General features: G+C 39.2%; 1 protein-coding gene across 3 annotated transcripts in view; it reads left to right on the top strand.

Moving 5' to 3' along the window:
• Nucleotides 1–16,711, top strand: part of UNC13B (unc-13 homolog B) — a 247,593-nt gene that overhangs the window by 147,518 nt on the left and 83,364 nt on the right. For all 3 annotated transcript variants that reach the window (XM_023203253.2, XM_031933996.1, XM_023203254.2), the window contains 2 exons: nucleotides 814–1,128; nucleotides 3,918–4,008. In XM_023203253.2, the coding sequence (XP_023059021.1) occupies nucleotides 814–1,128; nucleotides 3,918–4,008 (406 nt within the window). The remainder of the gene's footprint in view (nucleotides 1–813; nucleotides 1,129–3,917; nucleotides 4,009–16,711) is intronic.

The following is a 16,711-nucleotide window of genomic DNA, read 5'->3' as shown; positions in this document are numbered from 1 at the left end:
TCATAACTTTCTGGACATGGGAATACAGGTGATTGAGAAAAGACTGGCTTGCTGGTCTTCAGATACAGAGATACATGAATACAGCTCTGACCCAGATCCTGGAGTTGGACTTTGTCCACTCTTTCCAAAACTGAGCCTTGCCCTGAAAGAAGCTCAGTTACAGATATTCATCTTTGGGACACTTCCTATGCTGCCAGGGATAACATTGTAGCACTTATGTTGATGAGTCCATTCCTTTGTGGAATCTCTTGGTCCTGGCCTCCATCTTCCAATGGGTTCTATTAACTCGTCTTGCGGATGAGGAAACTGAGATGATAATTGAAGGAACATATCTACTCTCCTTTGCTCATCCTAAGGTACAAGAATACACATTTATAGTTGTAGAGGAAGAGATAATGACCTCAGTCTAATAAGTAATAGAAAAAGAGTGGAGTTCATTCATTCCATTTTACTGTGTGGAAATTTAAAAGAATTTAATCACAGCCACTGGACAAGCTTCTTTAGAAGACTGAATAAAGAATTTTAGGAACAAGTAACAGGCCATTTTAATAATTTTTAATCCTGCTCACAAATAGCCTATTAAGATAAAATATCCTTCAAAGTCAAGTACAGGGCTGAGGTTAAGTGTCGTTGGAGAACCCAGCATGTTGTGTTGTTTTCCTGTTGTGTTTTTGCTAAATAGAGACTAATTCTAGGAACCTCCTATTTGATTCTTGCTACTGATATAGTCATTATTTCCTGGATGTCTCCATGCGTTTGTCCTGGTCCTTGATTGCATTTATTTACTTTTCTATCTTTCTGTCATTCTCACAGCCCCACCAGCAGCAGTAGGTATGGCTCCTCCTGTAATGTGAGTCAAGGAAGCTCTCAGCTAAGTGAACTAGACCAGTATCATGAACAAGATGACGACCATCGGGAGAGGGACTCAATTCATTCTTGCCACAGCTCTAACAGCCTGTCCAGAGATGGCCAAGCAGGTTTCAGAGAACAAGAGAAACCCTTGGAGGTGACAGTTCAAGCAGAGAAGGAGGCAGCATGTGAACCCAAGGAGACGAAAGAAGATGCCACAACCCACCCTCCCCCAGATCTGATGCTGCACAAAGACCACTTCCTAGGTCCCCAGGAAAGGTAGGCAACAGCTCCCTTGAGGAGCTCACATGGCTTCTTCAGTACCTGCCCTGTGGTGTTGCTGAAAATAAGTGATTGTCATTTGTTTCCCTGCAGCTGGGTATGGTGGTAGTTAACACCCCCAGGCTCAACTCTATATTGCTTCCTTTGATTTATGGTGTACTTTCCAAGATATTTTGGAGATCCCTGAAGAACATTTGGGTTTTTGTTTGTTTTTGAGATTGAGTCTCACTCTATTGCCCAGGCTGGCTCGATCTTGGCTCACTGTAGCCTCGACAGCCTGGTCTCAAGCGATTCTCCCACCTCAGCCTCCTGAGTCCCTGGGACTACTAGCTGTGCACCACCACACCTGGCTAATGGTATTTTTTGTAGAGACAAGGTTTCACCATGTTGCCCAGGCTGGTCTTGAACTCCTGAGCTCAAGCAATCCACCTGCCTCAGACTCCCAAAGTGCTGGGATTACAGGTGTGTGCCACTGCACCTGGCCAGCACTTGGGTTCTTTGTCGTTAGTGAGCTGCAGTGTACCAGGACTTCTTGAGTCTGCAGTTCATAGCTTACTAGTTGACCTTGTATATGGCAGCCTCTGAGTCAGGAACTGACTTGAGTTGGGTTATTTCATCCACTGGGGCTGTTGTGGGTACTTTGGCTGACTTCCTAACCTATTAAGAATGCTACTTTGGCCTCTGGCCCAAACTTGTTCAAAGGGGTTGGTCAGGGTCAGTGTGTGTGCATGACTTATGTACAGGTATATGTGTATGTGTGTTGAATTACTCAGAACAGTGACCTGGTACCTATTCTGCTGGTATGGGCTAGAGGATTAGAAATCAGCCTGAAAATACCAGGTAATTAGGAGGAACTTCAGGGTAAATCCCATTGGAAAATAACAATGATTTCTGTTATAACTTTTTTTGGTGAACATTTTGTTTTGTTTTTCCCTGGCTAAGACACCCAGGACAGAGTTAAGAAAGAATTGATCTAGAAGTCAGATGTAACCCACCCCTCGACCTCCTCAGGTCCTAGCAATGTGTCTGCCAATTCATATCCATGGGAAGAAAAATTTAAAATGTGTCCTCTTTAACATCTTATAATGAAGCCGAGTACAGAGTCTGAATGTTATTACTAGCTAAATTGGTTAGACTAGACAATAGGTTAGAGCAGAGCCAGAGTTCTCAGACTCAGCACTGGAGACACTTTGGGCCAGGTGATTCTTTGTTGTGTATATTATAGGATGTTTAAAAGCGTCACTGGCCTCTACACACTAGATGCCAGTAGCAATCCTCGCAACCCTCAGCTATGACAACTAAAACTGTCTCCTGACAGATTTCCCCTGGAGGGACAGTTGCCCACTGGGGTAGAGTGATAAGGGATGGGTATGACGTAGACTTTCAAATTTCAAGATCTAATAATAAAGCCTCTCACTGAAAGACCAGAGCACTGAATGCGGATTACGTGGTAAAAATTAGGGAGTGGCTGATGCTTCTACTTTACTACTGGATTAATAGATGAGTCGCAAACCTTTCTGAAGATATTAACTTATTTTCTCTCTTCTTCCCTTTTTTGATTTTTAGTCATCTCTGGTAGCCCATCTAATAGATGGGACATCCAGGAGGTGAGCTGCAGACCAGGCTTCTTATTGGGTTGATGACCCACTGAAAAACTGACTCTGGCTCTCCATAGACCTTAGACTTGGCAGTCACTATTATCAGGGCAGAGCTCCTTGTGGAGAAGCAGAAGTGCCCAGCACGAGTCCTTGTCCTTCTCTACTGGTTGTGTCCTCTCAGGTCCTATCTGTGAGAGTGAAATCCAGTTCTACCTTGGCCAGAAGTGCCCACAAATGTTTTAGAACAGTTGACACATTTAGTTGGCATCGGAACCAACCATATATTTTACATGTCTAGATGGTGGACACTTGTCTGCTGAATTGACTGTAGACCTCAAAGAGAGAAAGGAGAAACACTGTTGCCAAGAATTAACCACTATTCTAGTTAGTGTGGATAATGAATTGTTCTAATGCAGGGTAGTGTTTCTGTCTCAAAGGTATTTTGTTATGTGTATTGTTCATTTTACTGAGGGTGTTCTAGAAGCAGCTCAAGGAACAAGATCATGGCAGTAGAAAGGCTGTGTTTTTTTTTTGTTGTTGTTGTTGTTTTCTTGGCACTTTTCACGTAAAAAGGAATGGGTAAGACTTCTAAAATACTTAGTGGAGCAGGAAGGGTTTGCAGGAACAAAATTCTGCCCTAAGGATGCTATGCAAAACCCCCAAGGGAACTGATTGTTTTGAGAAGTGCAGTGAAAGGGATTGAAAGGCTTATTCCACCTCTCTCTGCATGGTTTCTATGCTACGTATTGACTCAAGGCTCCTGCCATTGCCTCTAGAGTCCTGATCCCGGAGTGTTCCAGGGAGCCACCACATTGGGTAAATGAAAAAAAGGAGTAGGAAAGAAGGAAACAGATGACAAGCTAAAAGGAATTGTCATTTCAGAGTGCCATGATCATGCCACTGCACTTCAGCCTGGGCAGGGTCTTTTTTTGAGACCCTGTCTCAAAAAAATAAATAAATAAATAAAAGAGGGAACAGATGAGAAGCTAAAAGGAGTTACCGTTTTAGAGAGGAATTGTTTTCACATTGGATATTCAGTACTATGCTGTTTTAGTAGCCTGAATCACTAAATAAGTGTAGGCATGAGTACAAACCATTTTATTTTAGACATTTGGCAGTCTTGCCTTGAGCAGTGTCACCTTGTGGCCTTGGCTGTTTTTAAGAAATGTACTTTTTCTCTGTTACAAGTTTTCCTGAGGAGAATGTATCTTCACCATTTACCCAAGCCAGAGCACATTGGATCCGAGCAGTTACCAAGGTTCGACTCCAGCTGCAGGAGGTAGGAAATCTGTTCTAGTACTGGTTGGGACAATTTTTCCTTTGAAATTGGGAGACATATGGTGCTGGAGAAGCAATCAGTGATTAGTCATCTTCTTACAGTGTGCTTCTGGGAATGCATGACAATTAAGCCAGAGCTTTAAGGGATGGGAAGCGGCCAGTGGCTTTCTTCTGTGCTGATGAATGGAAATTAAATAGACCTAGTGGGCTGAGAGCCTGACCATAAAGTTAGATGCTTATTTTCAATTACCGTTCATTGTCTCTTTGAAGCAGTTTGCATTTAGGGCAAGAGAAGATTTCAAGCCCATTAGGATAGTTGTCTCCCTTACCTAGCCAGTTCATACTGGCTAATCTGTAGGGGCCAAAACAGGGTACAAAAATATCTATGGAATTTGCCAGTTGAAGTACCAAAGCATCAACACACTAAGATCTGAAACAACATAAAAAAATGTAAAAACAAAGATAAATATTTTTCATTTTCAGTGTTACAAGTTTAAAGTGTCTTTATCTGTGTGTCAGGAGGTAGGCAGTCTTTAGGCAGAAGGTGCTTTTTTTTTTCCATGTAAGTTTAGGAGGTACAAGTGCAAGTTTGATACATGGATATATTGCATAGTGGTGAAGTCTGGGCTTTGGGTGTAGCCATCATCCGAATAGTGTACATTATTTCCATTAAGTAATTTCTCTTTCCTTACCTGCTTCCACCCTTCTAAGTCTCCAGTGTCTATTATTCCATAGTGTCTATAAATCCATATGTACACATTATTTAGTTCCCACTTATAAGTGAGACCATGCAGTATCCCATGGTGTTTGTGTGTGTGTGTGTGTGTGTGTGTGTGTGTGTGTGTGTGTGTATGTATATATACACCACATTTTTAAAAGCCAAACATCTGTTGATGGACGCTTAGGTTGATTCCATATCTTTTTCCTTTTCTTTTTTTTTTTTTTTTTTTTTTTTTGAGTTGAGGTCTTGCTCTTTTGCCCAGCCTAAGTTCAGTGGCATGATCACCGCAGCTTTGAACTCCTAGGCTCGAGCAATCCTCCTACTTGTGCCTCTTTAGTAGCTGGGTCTACAGGCAAGCATCACCATGCCTCGCTAATTAAAAAAAAAAAAAATTTTTTTTTGTAGAGGCAGGGTCTTGCTGTATTGCCCAGGCTGGTCTTGAACTCCTGGCCTCAAGCGATCCTCCCACTTTGGCCTTCCAAAGTGCTGAGAGTACAGGTGTGAGCCACTATACTCAGCCCATGATATTTTTGCTGCTGTGAATAGTGCTGCAATAAACATATGGGTGCAGGTATCTTTTTGATATAATGATTTATTGAAGTTACATGTTTAATGACAATTGGCTCTCGGTAGTATAATATCTGGCAGATATTAAAAGTGCAATCATGCTCACATATGTGCACATGTACTTTAAAAATTAATTTAATTTTGAAGCAATTTCAAACTTAAGGAAAAGTTGCAAAAACAGTAAAGAACTACTATGTCTCCTCACCCAGATGCTCCAACTATTCACATTTCACATTTACTTCATTTCCTTCCCTCCATTATGATCAATCTTTTTCTGAATCATTTGAGAGAAAATTGGAGACATGATATTCTGTCATTCCTAAATCTTCCTTTGTATTTCCCTATAAACAAGGCTACTGTCCTGTATAACCACAGTATAACCATTCAAATCTGCCAAACAACAATAACAACACTATTATCAAGACCCTATGCACATTTTGCCAGCCATCCCAACAATGTCCCTTTTTCCTTTCTAATCCAGAATCCAATCCAGGATGACATGTTGCATTTAGTCATGATATCTCTTTACGTCCTTCAGTGTTTCCCATCCTCAGCAGTTATAAATGGTATAGGCTTTTCATTTTGTAGCATATTCTTCAATTTGGGTTCATTCTGTGTTTCCTCAAGTCCGGACTGAGGCCATCCTTTCATGGCAGGAATTACACAATAAAATGATGCTGTCCTCTTTTCAGAGCATTGCGTCAGAAAGTACCTGATGTCAATGTGTCCTACCATTTATAATGTTAGCCTTGATCACTTGGTTAAGTTTGTATTGGCCAGGTTTCTCCACTGTCAAAGCACCATTTTTCCCTTTGTAATTGTTAAGTGCCTTGTGGTGCAGTACTCTGAGGATATGCTGGTATCTCTTTCCTCATCAAATCTCTACCTACCAGCTAAGTAGCCGTTTCCTGTCTGAATCTACCACCGCTAATGGTGCTTGCCAATTGGTAATTTTCTGTTTCTATTATTCTTTCTATATTAATTCGTTGGCATTCTGTTTTTAGGAAGAGATTTCCCTTTTCTCTCATTAATTTATTTATGTCAATATTGCATTATGACTCTTACATTTCTAACTTATTACGTGAGTTATAATCCATTACTGTCATTTATTTTAGTGCTCAAATTGTTCTGGCTTCATATGAGCACTCTTAATTTGACCCTTCAGGGAGAAGATAATGTTTTAGTAATTACCGAAAAGATAGCTACTTGGAAAAAGTATTTTGAATACGGATATTTGAAAATGCTACTATTTGTGTGTGTATATATATATGTGTGTGTGTGTGTTCTTTTATCAGTGTTACTGATAAAAACTCATAACTGCATTCTCTAAAATCTTGGAAAGAGACTATTAACATATTAAAAAACTTTCTAATGACAATTTCCAATGAGTTTTGAACTTATTTGTTAAAAATATGAAAATATTTCTCATGATTTTGCAAGAACAGCTGACTGACATCAGAGAAGAGGAAAAATTACTAAAGTTTAACAAAATCTCTGAATAATTAGTCTGTTGGGACCAATTGCTCTTCTTTCATTAGATTTGATATATCATTATCTTTTTCAGCTGTGACAGCTATGAAAACCATGTATTGAAGTAATCGAATGTACAATCAGACCTTAAAGTCATTCTATAACAAAATATTAAAATAAGATTTAGGAAACAGTTAGGCATATTATATCACATTGTTTTTAAAAAAATGTATCACTGTGAATATTTTTAGTTACAGCAAAAAATGTTTTGTTATTAATAAACATTTTTAAAATTTTAAGTTATGCTTTTCACATTTTAAATTTTATAATGTATATTAATGCAGCTATCCATCTATATAATTTTTAAATGAATAAATGTACATATGTTGAGAGGTTCATGCTAAAAAAATTTTCCATGGATAGGGCTGCCTAATTGCAAACACTGGGAGTCTGTTGATATAGACTGACATGAGGCAAACAAATATTTGTTTATTTATTTATTGAGATAGGGTCTCACTGTGTCACTTAGGCTGGAGTGCAGTGGCATGATCATAGCTCACTGCAGCCTCAACTTCCTGGGCTCAAGTGATCCTCCCACCTCAGCCTCCTGAGTAGCTAGGACTACAGGTACGCACTACCACACCCAGCTAATTTTTTTTTAATGCTTTTTAGAGATGGAATTTCACTGTGTTGCCCAGGCTGGTCTTGAGCTTCTGAGCTTGAGCGATTCTCCTGTCTCAGCCTCCTAAAGTGCTATGATTATAGGCGTGAGCCACTCCATCTGGCTAAACAAGCTTTTTTTTTTTTTTTTTTTTTTTTTTTTTTTGATGGAACCTCACTCTGTTGCCCAAGCTGGAATGCAGTGGTATGATCTTGGCTCACTGTAATCTCCGCCTCCCGAGTTCAAGCAGTTCTCATGTCTCAGCCTCCCTTGTAGCTGGGACTACAAGTGTGGGCCACCATGCCCGACTAATTTATTGTTTGTATTTTTAGTAGAGACGGGGTTTCACCATGTTGGCCAGGCTGGTCTCAAACTCCTGACCTCAGGTGATCCACCTGGCTTAGCCTCCCAAAATGCTGGGATTACAGGCATGAGCCACCACGCCTGGCTTAAACAAGCATTTAAAATGAACATTCATGGAATGAATGTCATAATACTTACTGATTTTTTATTTCTAATTTTTTTAAAAGTAAGGGCCTTGTAATTCTTCCTATAAAGCAAAGCAAAGTAATTAACCTTCTCCATGTAAAAGGAAAGCTCTGAATTAGAAAAATAAGAATATATTGGAGAAGACACAGTTTAAGTTATGGCCTTTTCTTTTTCAGAAGTATCATAATTCAGAGTCTCTCAAAAAGACTAGCTGAAAACAGTTGCCAAAGCTTGGAATCGTATAGACAGAGGCATGGTTTACCTAAGAGTAACTAAGAACTTAATTGAATAAGAAAACAATAGTAAAGATATTCTTAACACAGGTAAAGTAACTGGCAACTGATTAGAAATGTCCAAAAGGAGAACAACAAGTCAGAGTTTAAAGAGGGTTCTGATAACAGTTTAAGATTGAAGCAGAAATATACCATGTATACTTAAGATGAGATTTAGTAGCATATTGGTTTCAGTTATGGGAGAGAAAGAAGTTAAGCACAACACCAAGGAATTTTTTGCCCCACCACCACCCCCTTGCCCCAAGTAATTGGAAGTTCCACCTAATCACTCCTTCACCCTCCACTCAAGATAATCTTTTTTGTTAGTTTCCTATGTATCATTCTAGAATATCTGTCTGCAGGTACAAGCAAATATGAATATACTAATGCTTCTTTACCCCTTTTTATACAAAAGATGGTATATTATAATACCGAGAATATCTTGATTTTCTATTTGGAGATCCTTCCATATCAGAAAGAAGAAAATTTTTCATTATTTTTTATAACTGCGTAATATTCCGTTGAATGAAGTATTTGTTCTGCAAGTAGTGAGTCCTTTGTTGATGTTCATTTGGTTGTTTTTAGTCATTTGCTGTTAACCATGTTACAAATGAGTAACCTTGTACATATGTCATTTTGCATGTCTGCAAGTATACCAAGGGGATATGCATTTATAATTTTGATAAATATTGCCAAATTGCCCTTCATTTGTCTGTGGCTTAAAATAACAAGGGCATGTTTCTTGCTCATATTCCATGTCAAGGAGTTTTGCTTTAAAGTTGTCTTCTCTCTGCAGTCCAGGCTGATGGAGCAACCAACACCTGGAACACTGCCAGTCACAATGATAAAAAGAAGGGAAAGATAACAAGTGAAAGAAAATATAGCAAGTTGTACTTTGGCTCTTAAAACTTCTACCCAGAAGTTATTAATATCGCTTTTGCTCACATTTTCCTAGCTAAAGAAAATCATGAAACCAAATTTAACTTTTTAAAAATAATTTCAACTTCTATTAATATTTTAGATACAGAGGGCTGGGTGCAGTGGCTTATGTCTGTAATCCCAGCAGGAGTTTGAGACCAGCCTGGGCAACATGGTGACTCCCGTCTTCACCAAAAATACAAAAATTAGCTGGGTGTGGTGGTGCATACCTGTAATCCCAGCTACTTGGGAGGCTGAGGCAGGAGAATTGCCTGAACCCAGGAAGTGGAGGTTGCAGTGAGCCAAGTTCATGCCACTGCACTCCAACCTGGGTGACAGAGTGAGACCCTATCTCAAAAAAAAAAAAAAAAAAATTAGATGCAGAGGATACTTGTGCAGGTTTGCTAACATACGTATTTTGCATGATGCTGAGATTTGGAGTATAGATCCTGTCACCCACATAGTGAACATGGTACTCAGGTAGTTTTTCGATCCCTGCCACCTTCCCCCTTCCTCCCTCTAGTAGTCCGCAGTGTCTGTTGTTCCCATCTTTATGAGTACCCAATATTTAGATGCCACTCATTTTTTAAAACTTTTTTTTAGTTTTATTTTTTTGAGATGGGGTCTCACTCTGTCACCCAGGCTGGAGTGCACTGGCATGATCACAGCTCACTGCAACCTTGAACTCCTGGGCTCAAGCAACCCTTCACCTCAGCCTCCCAAGTAGCTGGGACCACAGGCATGTGCCACTATGCCCAACAAATTAAAACATTTTCGTGTAGAGATAGGGTCTCACTATGTTGCCTAGGCTGGTCTTGAACTCCTGGCCTCAAGCAATCCTCTTGTCTCGGACTCCCAAAGTGCTGGGATTACAGGCATGATTATAGGCCTGGCCCCTGGCTCCCATTTATACATGAGAATATGTGATATTTGGTTTTCTGTTCCTACGTTAATTTGCTTAAAATTACGGCCTCTAACTGCATCCATGTTGTTGTAAAGGACATTTCACTGTTTTTTATGGCTGCATAGTATTCCATGATGCATATGTACCATATTTTCTTTATCCAGTCCACTGTCGATGGGCACCTAGGTTGATTCGATGTCTCTGCTATTGTGAATAATGCTGTGATGAATATATGAGTGCGTGTGTCTTTTTGGTAGAATGATTTGTTTTCTTTTCATTATATACCCAGTAATGGGATTACTGGGTTGAATGCTAGTTCTGTTTTAATTAAAGTGGAGCAGTATGACATACTTTTAAAGAGATAGAGAAGGATATTTGTCAGTGGCTTTAATGCCTACTCCCAAAAGTATATGCTTCCTATAGGGAGTGTAGCAATTTATACTCCTACTAGTGATGTCTTAAGAGTGGTTTTCTCTTTCCTAACCCATCAGTAATGTATCAAACTTTTGGATTTTCACTTATCTGCTAGGCTCTTTTTGCTACCCTGTTTAGGTGAGATGCTTCCAACATATAGAATTACTTATATTTCAAAAATTCTCAGAGATTTTATATTTGCTGTTTCCCATGCTTAGAATGCTCTTTCTCTTAATTAACATAGCTAACTTTTCATTCACATCTTTTAAAATCAAGTCACATGTCAGTTATGGGGTAAAGTTTCTAGAATCTTTGCATATTTTTTTCTACTGCATGATGATGTAATGGAGTTACTTCTTTACTGCTGTGTCTTACTTTTCTGTGTACTTCTTGTAAGATCCTTTAATGTCAGACTAAGCTTTTTAAGGTTGATATTCTAGAGCCCAGTATGGAATCTGGCAAATTGTGTTTAGCTAACCTTTTGTGGATGCCTAACCAGCCAGAGATGCCCCACATCATTTCCACAAAAGTCTCCATGTGCATCTTTATCTTCTAATTAATACTATTTGTAATTATCCCCAAGGCCCAGCACTTAAAGTCAATAATAGCAGAATATTAACTATTAACATTAGCTAAGTTTTCTTATGTAAGCTTTATATACATGAACATAAATTACTGAATTTAGATCATAATATGTGTGGATTTAAACATTTTTTTCTCACTTTGTTTTTGTGAGCTTTATTCTGGGTTATTAAATATTTTTGAAAACATAATTTAATGATTATTAATAGATTAATATTCTGTCATATAGATATTTTATAATATTCCTCTTGTTTCTTTCTTTTCTTTTCTCTTCTTTTCTTTTGAGACAGGGTCTTGCCCAGGCTGGAGTGCAGTGGTACAATCACAGCTCACTGCAGTCTTGACCTTCCAGGCTCAAGTGATCCTCCCGCCTCAGCCTCCCAAGTAGGGGGAACTACAGGTGTGTGCTACCACACCTGGCTGATTTATTTATTGTAGAGATGGAGTCTTCCTCTGTTGCCCAGCCTGGTCTTGAACTCCTGGGCTCAAGCAATTTTCCTGTCTCAACCTCCCAAAATGCTGGGATTACAGGCATGAGCCATCATACCTGGCCCCTCTTGTTACTATTATGAATAATGCTGTGATGAGCATCATTGTGCATACATCTGTTTTCATTTCTGATTATTTCTTTAACTTAAAATAGATTAAATTACTGAATTGAAGGGTATAATTTTTTTTTTTTTTTTTTTTTTTGAGACGGAGTCTCGCTCTGTCGCCCGGGCTGGAGTGCGGTGGTCGGATCTCAGCTCACTGCAAGCTCCGCCTCCCGGGTTCACGCCATTCTCCTGCCTCAGCCTCCCGAGTAGCTGGGACTACAGGCACCCGCCACCTCACCCGGCTAGTTTTTTGTATTTTTTAGTAGAGATGGGGTTTCACCGTGTTAGCCAGGATGGTCTCGATCTCCTGACTTCGTGATCCGCCCGTCTCGGCCTCCCAAAGTGCTGGGATTACAGGCTTGAGCCACCGCGCCCGGCCAATTTTTTTTAATTTAAATTTGATTTTTATTTTAAATTTTATTTTTTAAATAGAGATCAGGGCTCGCTACGTTGCCCAGGCTGTTCTTGAACTCTTGGCCTCGGGTGATCATCCTGTGTGGGCCTCCTGCAATGCCATGATTACTGGTATGAGCCATCACACTCGGCCTTGGGGGTGTATATATATATATATGTGTGTGTGTGTGTGTGTGTGTGTGTGTGTGTGTGTGTGTATAAAGACTTCTGACAAACTTCTTAATTTGTTTTCAGAAAAGCTTTTCCAGTTTGTACTTTCAGTATTTGAATGTGCTCTACCAACATTAAGTATTCTAATTTTAGAAAATTTTTGCCAATTTGACAGAAGAATGGTATAGCATTGTTTAATTTGCATTTCTTTGATTATTTGTGATTTGAATATTTCTCCTAAGTTTATAGGTCACTTATACTTCTTCAGCTAGTATTACATCAAAGAGACTTTGAGAATCATAGAAACCTAGCTACACTTATGCTATTCCTATAAGATTGTCAGCCACTTGAGGGAAGAGGTTATATAGAGTCATCTCTGTGTCTTCTGGGCTGGCTGAGTACATGGCCATATGTACTTAATAAGTGTTTGATGACATTGCTATTGCTGATGAGGCAGTAATGTTGGTAGTGTGAGTGGGAGTGGATATGAATCTGTACCTTATTTGGCTTAGCTGCAGAAAAATCTGGGGGAGGAGGTGAGACTTTAGCTCTAGAAATGGAGATTGCGGTGGCAGCGGGTGGGTGGGTGTTCCAGGTGGAAGGGACAGTTCAGGAGAAGGCATGGAGATAGGCCAGGAAGAAAACTTGACAGGAGCTCTTGGGTTGTTGAAGAAAGCTGAGGAAGGAGAGCCTTGGTAAGCAGGGACAGAACTGAGCAAATAGATAGGAGGCCTGGGTTTAAATGGAGCAGTCTCAGGAGAGGTAAGATTACAGCTGCCAGCCTGAGAGGTAGATCAGCATGTTCTTAGGGGTGATCATTAAGACAGAGAACAAACCGAAACTCTTCTGCAAAGTTCCATTCTCACTTGTTACTCCCTCCCAAGAAGAGTGACTTCCTTCTTGTTCTATGATTGAAGCCTCAAAAATTGGTCCCTTGGGGAAAAATAACGAGGCTCAAGGAGAGGGCTTTTGAGAACCGCACCATTTAGACTTAATTGCACCAGGGAAATACTCTTTCCATAATCTTAAACTCTGAAATTTTTTCTGATCATGTCTGCCTATCTTCTCAACTCTTTGCCCTCATGGAGACTACCAATTTCCAATCCCTCCTTTTCCTCACAGCTTCGCATCCCTTGCCCTAGCCACTGCCATTCTAACATTTTTTAAAAAATGGAAGAATGTTTTGAATAAGTAATAAGTGTAAAATATAAAATTGAAAAGGATATTACATATAGATATGTATTTATAAATATATAATGCACAGTTTCCCTACTTCAGATTCCCAGGCCCCCCATCTCCTTTTCCCCGTCTTATTGTTATTTGTGTCTCATGAATCGGTCCAGAGTTAATCCGTCCATTTATGAGCATGTGTGTGCCCCCAAACTTGTATGTGTATTTTGTACACATTGTCCTACACCTTGCTTTTTTCATTTATTGCTCTATCTTGGAGATTTTTTTCCTTATTAGTATAAATAGAGTTCATGCTCTATTAACAGCTGCATGGTTTTTCTGTTAGTATAAATAGAGCTACTGCTTTGTAAATAGCTATATAGTATTTCTTTCTGTAGATGTGTTATAATTTATATACTCTGTCCCCTACTGATGGATCTTTAGGTTGTTTCTAATGTAGTTGCATTACAAATCCTGTACATAAGTCTGAATACTTTAAGACTTTTATCTTAGCCACAGCTTTTGAGACCCCTCTTCAAACTTCATGATAAGCCCTACCCAAGAACAGGCCTTACTATTGCTTCACAAACCAGAGTGACCTTCCCTGGCTCTAGTGGCTCCTCTGAATGCTGTGAGACAACCCTTGTTCTCAACAGAGCGTTTTTGCCCTCTGGGAAGCTGCAGTGCCCTTACTTGATATCTGAGACCAGAACCAACATATTCTCTACCTTGTGACCCTGACTGGACCTGGCTGTTCCCTGAAGCCCTCTTTGATAGAGACTATGCCTTTTATATGCCCTGTGCATTACTGGGTCAGAAGTGAGGTTTGGTGTTCTCTGGCTCCCTCTGCCACTTCCAAGCCATTACTAGATCCTTGCCTAACCTGTTTCTACAGTGACCTTCGTTGTTGCAATTAGCTTGCAACTTTCCCATAATTCCCCATTTATTCATTGAAAATTTTAGTACCTGCATCAGAGTTTTCCTTTTTAATCTCAACTCTTGCCATAATAATAATAATATCATTATAGTAACCACATTTATTAAATACTACTATGTCTAGGCACTGTATCTTTACATGCATTACCTAATGAATTCGGTAAAAATAATTCTGTGAATTAGGCTTATGTTATTAGGCCCACTTTATAGATTAAGAAACTGAGTGTTTAGAAAGATAGAAACTTGTTCAGGATCACCAAGCTAGTAAAATTTAGGACCAGGATTCAAATCTAGATCTATTTAACTTCAGAGCTTGTCTTTTTAACAGTAATCTTAGAACACTACTTTCCAAAGCATGTTCCACAGGACTCCAATTTCTAGAGTCATTAATAGGTATCATATTATACAGGGTTTTATGTCAAAGAAATTTGGGAAACAGAATTCAACAGAGCACAAAGGCAATGGATTGCCTTATATCTTAGGACTTTTCAGAAACTTGAATATACTTAGGCTTATTGTGATTATTTAAGAAGGGAATATAATATGCACAGCTTTATTGCAGACTTATTTGACCATGAAACACTCTTTTAGAGACACATTATGTGGGACTAGTTTTCCAAGGAATATATTTGAGAAAGTCTGTGTCAGAGATTCCATTGTCTTTTCATTAAAACTGTATTTGTGAAGGTCATCAGTGAGCTCCTAACTGATAACTTACTGGTTGCTTTTCAGTCTTTATCTTATTGAACCTCTCTGCAGTATTTGACACTTCTGAACAGTCCCTGTTGTTTTAATAACATCTAAGAAACCATCTCCAACTCTCCTCTTTGATCTGTCTTCAGTCTCTCTTTTCTGATTTCTCTATTTGCTCATTTCTTAAATGTTGTTCTTTCCAGAGTTCTTTCCTCAATGCTCTTTTCATATAAATCTATACATTTTTCTTTTGAAATATCATTTATTATGTCACCTATCACCTATATGTGGGTTGCTCTTTTCTCTAGCCCAGACCCTAAACCCATATTTGTAACTACTTCTTGGATACTCACTTGTCCCATCAGCATCTCAAATTCAGCTTGTCCCAATCAAAAGACATCATCTCTCTAAAACCTGTTTTATGTCCTGCATTTTGTTCCCGTGCTTCCCAAATCAACCCTGAACCCACTGGAAGTGATTGGGCTCCTGAGAGATAAGAGAAAGCAAAGACATTCTTTCTAAGATGTAGAAGAATGAGGAACTGGAGTTTCACTTATCCTCAGAGGGAGAGAAGGATGAGGTAACTATCTTATGTACATAAAAAGTACTCCATAAATATCTGTTGGCAGGATGAATGAACAGGATGTAGAGTAAGGAAGCTTGTCCTTTTGCATTCTGGGCAGTTGAGTTGTGAAGAGGAATGAGGTGGGTTTTCTTGCCTAAAAATCTCTAGAAAAGGAGAGGTTCATACCCATACTTGCCTATTCTCACTTTTGGTTGAGAAAAAAAATTTTTTATTTCCAAATTTTATCTTTTACCTGCTACCCATGGCTCTTCCCTCGGCTCACACAGCTTGCCTCCACTTCTTTTTACTATTCTAAGTGACATAGAGACAAGGATACACTGCCGTTGTACTCTTGCAGCCTTCTCATTCAGTCCTACTTTCATACCATTTCCCCTCAGTGGCTTGACAACAGATTCTTGTTCTTTTGTTTTTAGTAACAAATATTTTAAAATTCAGATATAATTAACATAACATAAAACCATTTTAAAGTATACAATTAAGCACAACCATCACCACTACCTAATTCCAGAACATTTTCATCACCTCAAAAAGAAATCCCATACCCATTAGGGATTACTCCCTATTCCCTTTTCTACCGGCCTGTAGCAACCACGAAGTTACTTGCTGTCTCTGTAGATTGTCTGGACATTTCGTATCAATGGATTCTTATTATATGTGGCCTACTGTGTCTGGATTCTTTTATTTAGCTTAATGTTAAGGTTTATCCATGTTGTAGCATGGATCGGTACTTTTGGCTATATTATGAATAATGCAGCTGTGAACATTCATGTACAAGTTCTCGCGTGAACATAAGTTTTCAGGTTTTTGGGGTATACACTCAGGAATGGAACCGCTGGATCACATGGTAACATTGTTTAACATTTTGAGAAACTGCCAGACTGTTTTTTGAAGCGATTGTGCTATTTTACCTTCCCATCAGCAATGTATGAGGATTTCATTTTCTCCCCATCTTTGCCAACACCTATTGTCTGTCTTTTTTTATTATAGCCATCCTAGTGGGTGTGAAGTGCTAACTTGTGATTTTGATTTGCATTTCCTTAGTAACTAATGATGTTGGGTATCTTTTCATGTGCTTATTGGCCATTTTTACATCTTCTTTGGAGTTTAGCAGTCTCCTCTTAAACATAGAGGATACTTCCCAGACCCCAAATGGGTACCTGA

Source organism: Piliocolobus tephrosceles, chromosome 14, assembly GCF_002776525.5.
Source record: "Piliocolobus tephrosceles isolate RC106 chromosome 14, ASM277652v3, whole genome shotgun sequence".
In the NCBI taxonomy this organism is placed as follows: Eukaryota; Metazoa; Chordata; class Mammalia; order Primates; family Cercopithecidae; genus Piliocolobus; species Piliocolobus tephrosceles.
The sequence above is the reverse complement of the archived record's forward strand: the minus strand, read 5'-3'. Positions and strand labels throughout refer to the sequence as shown.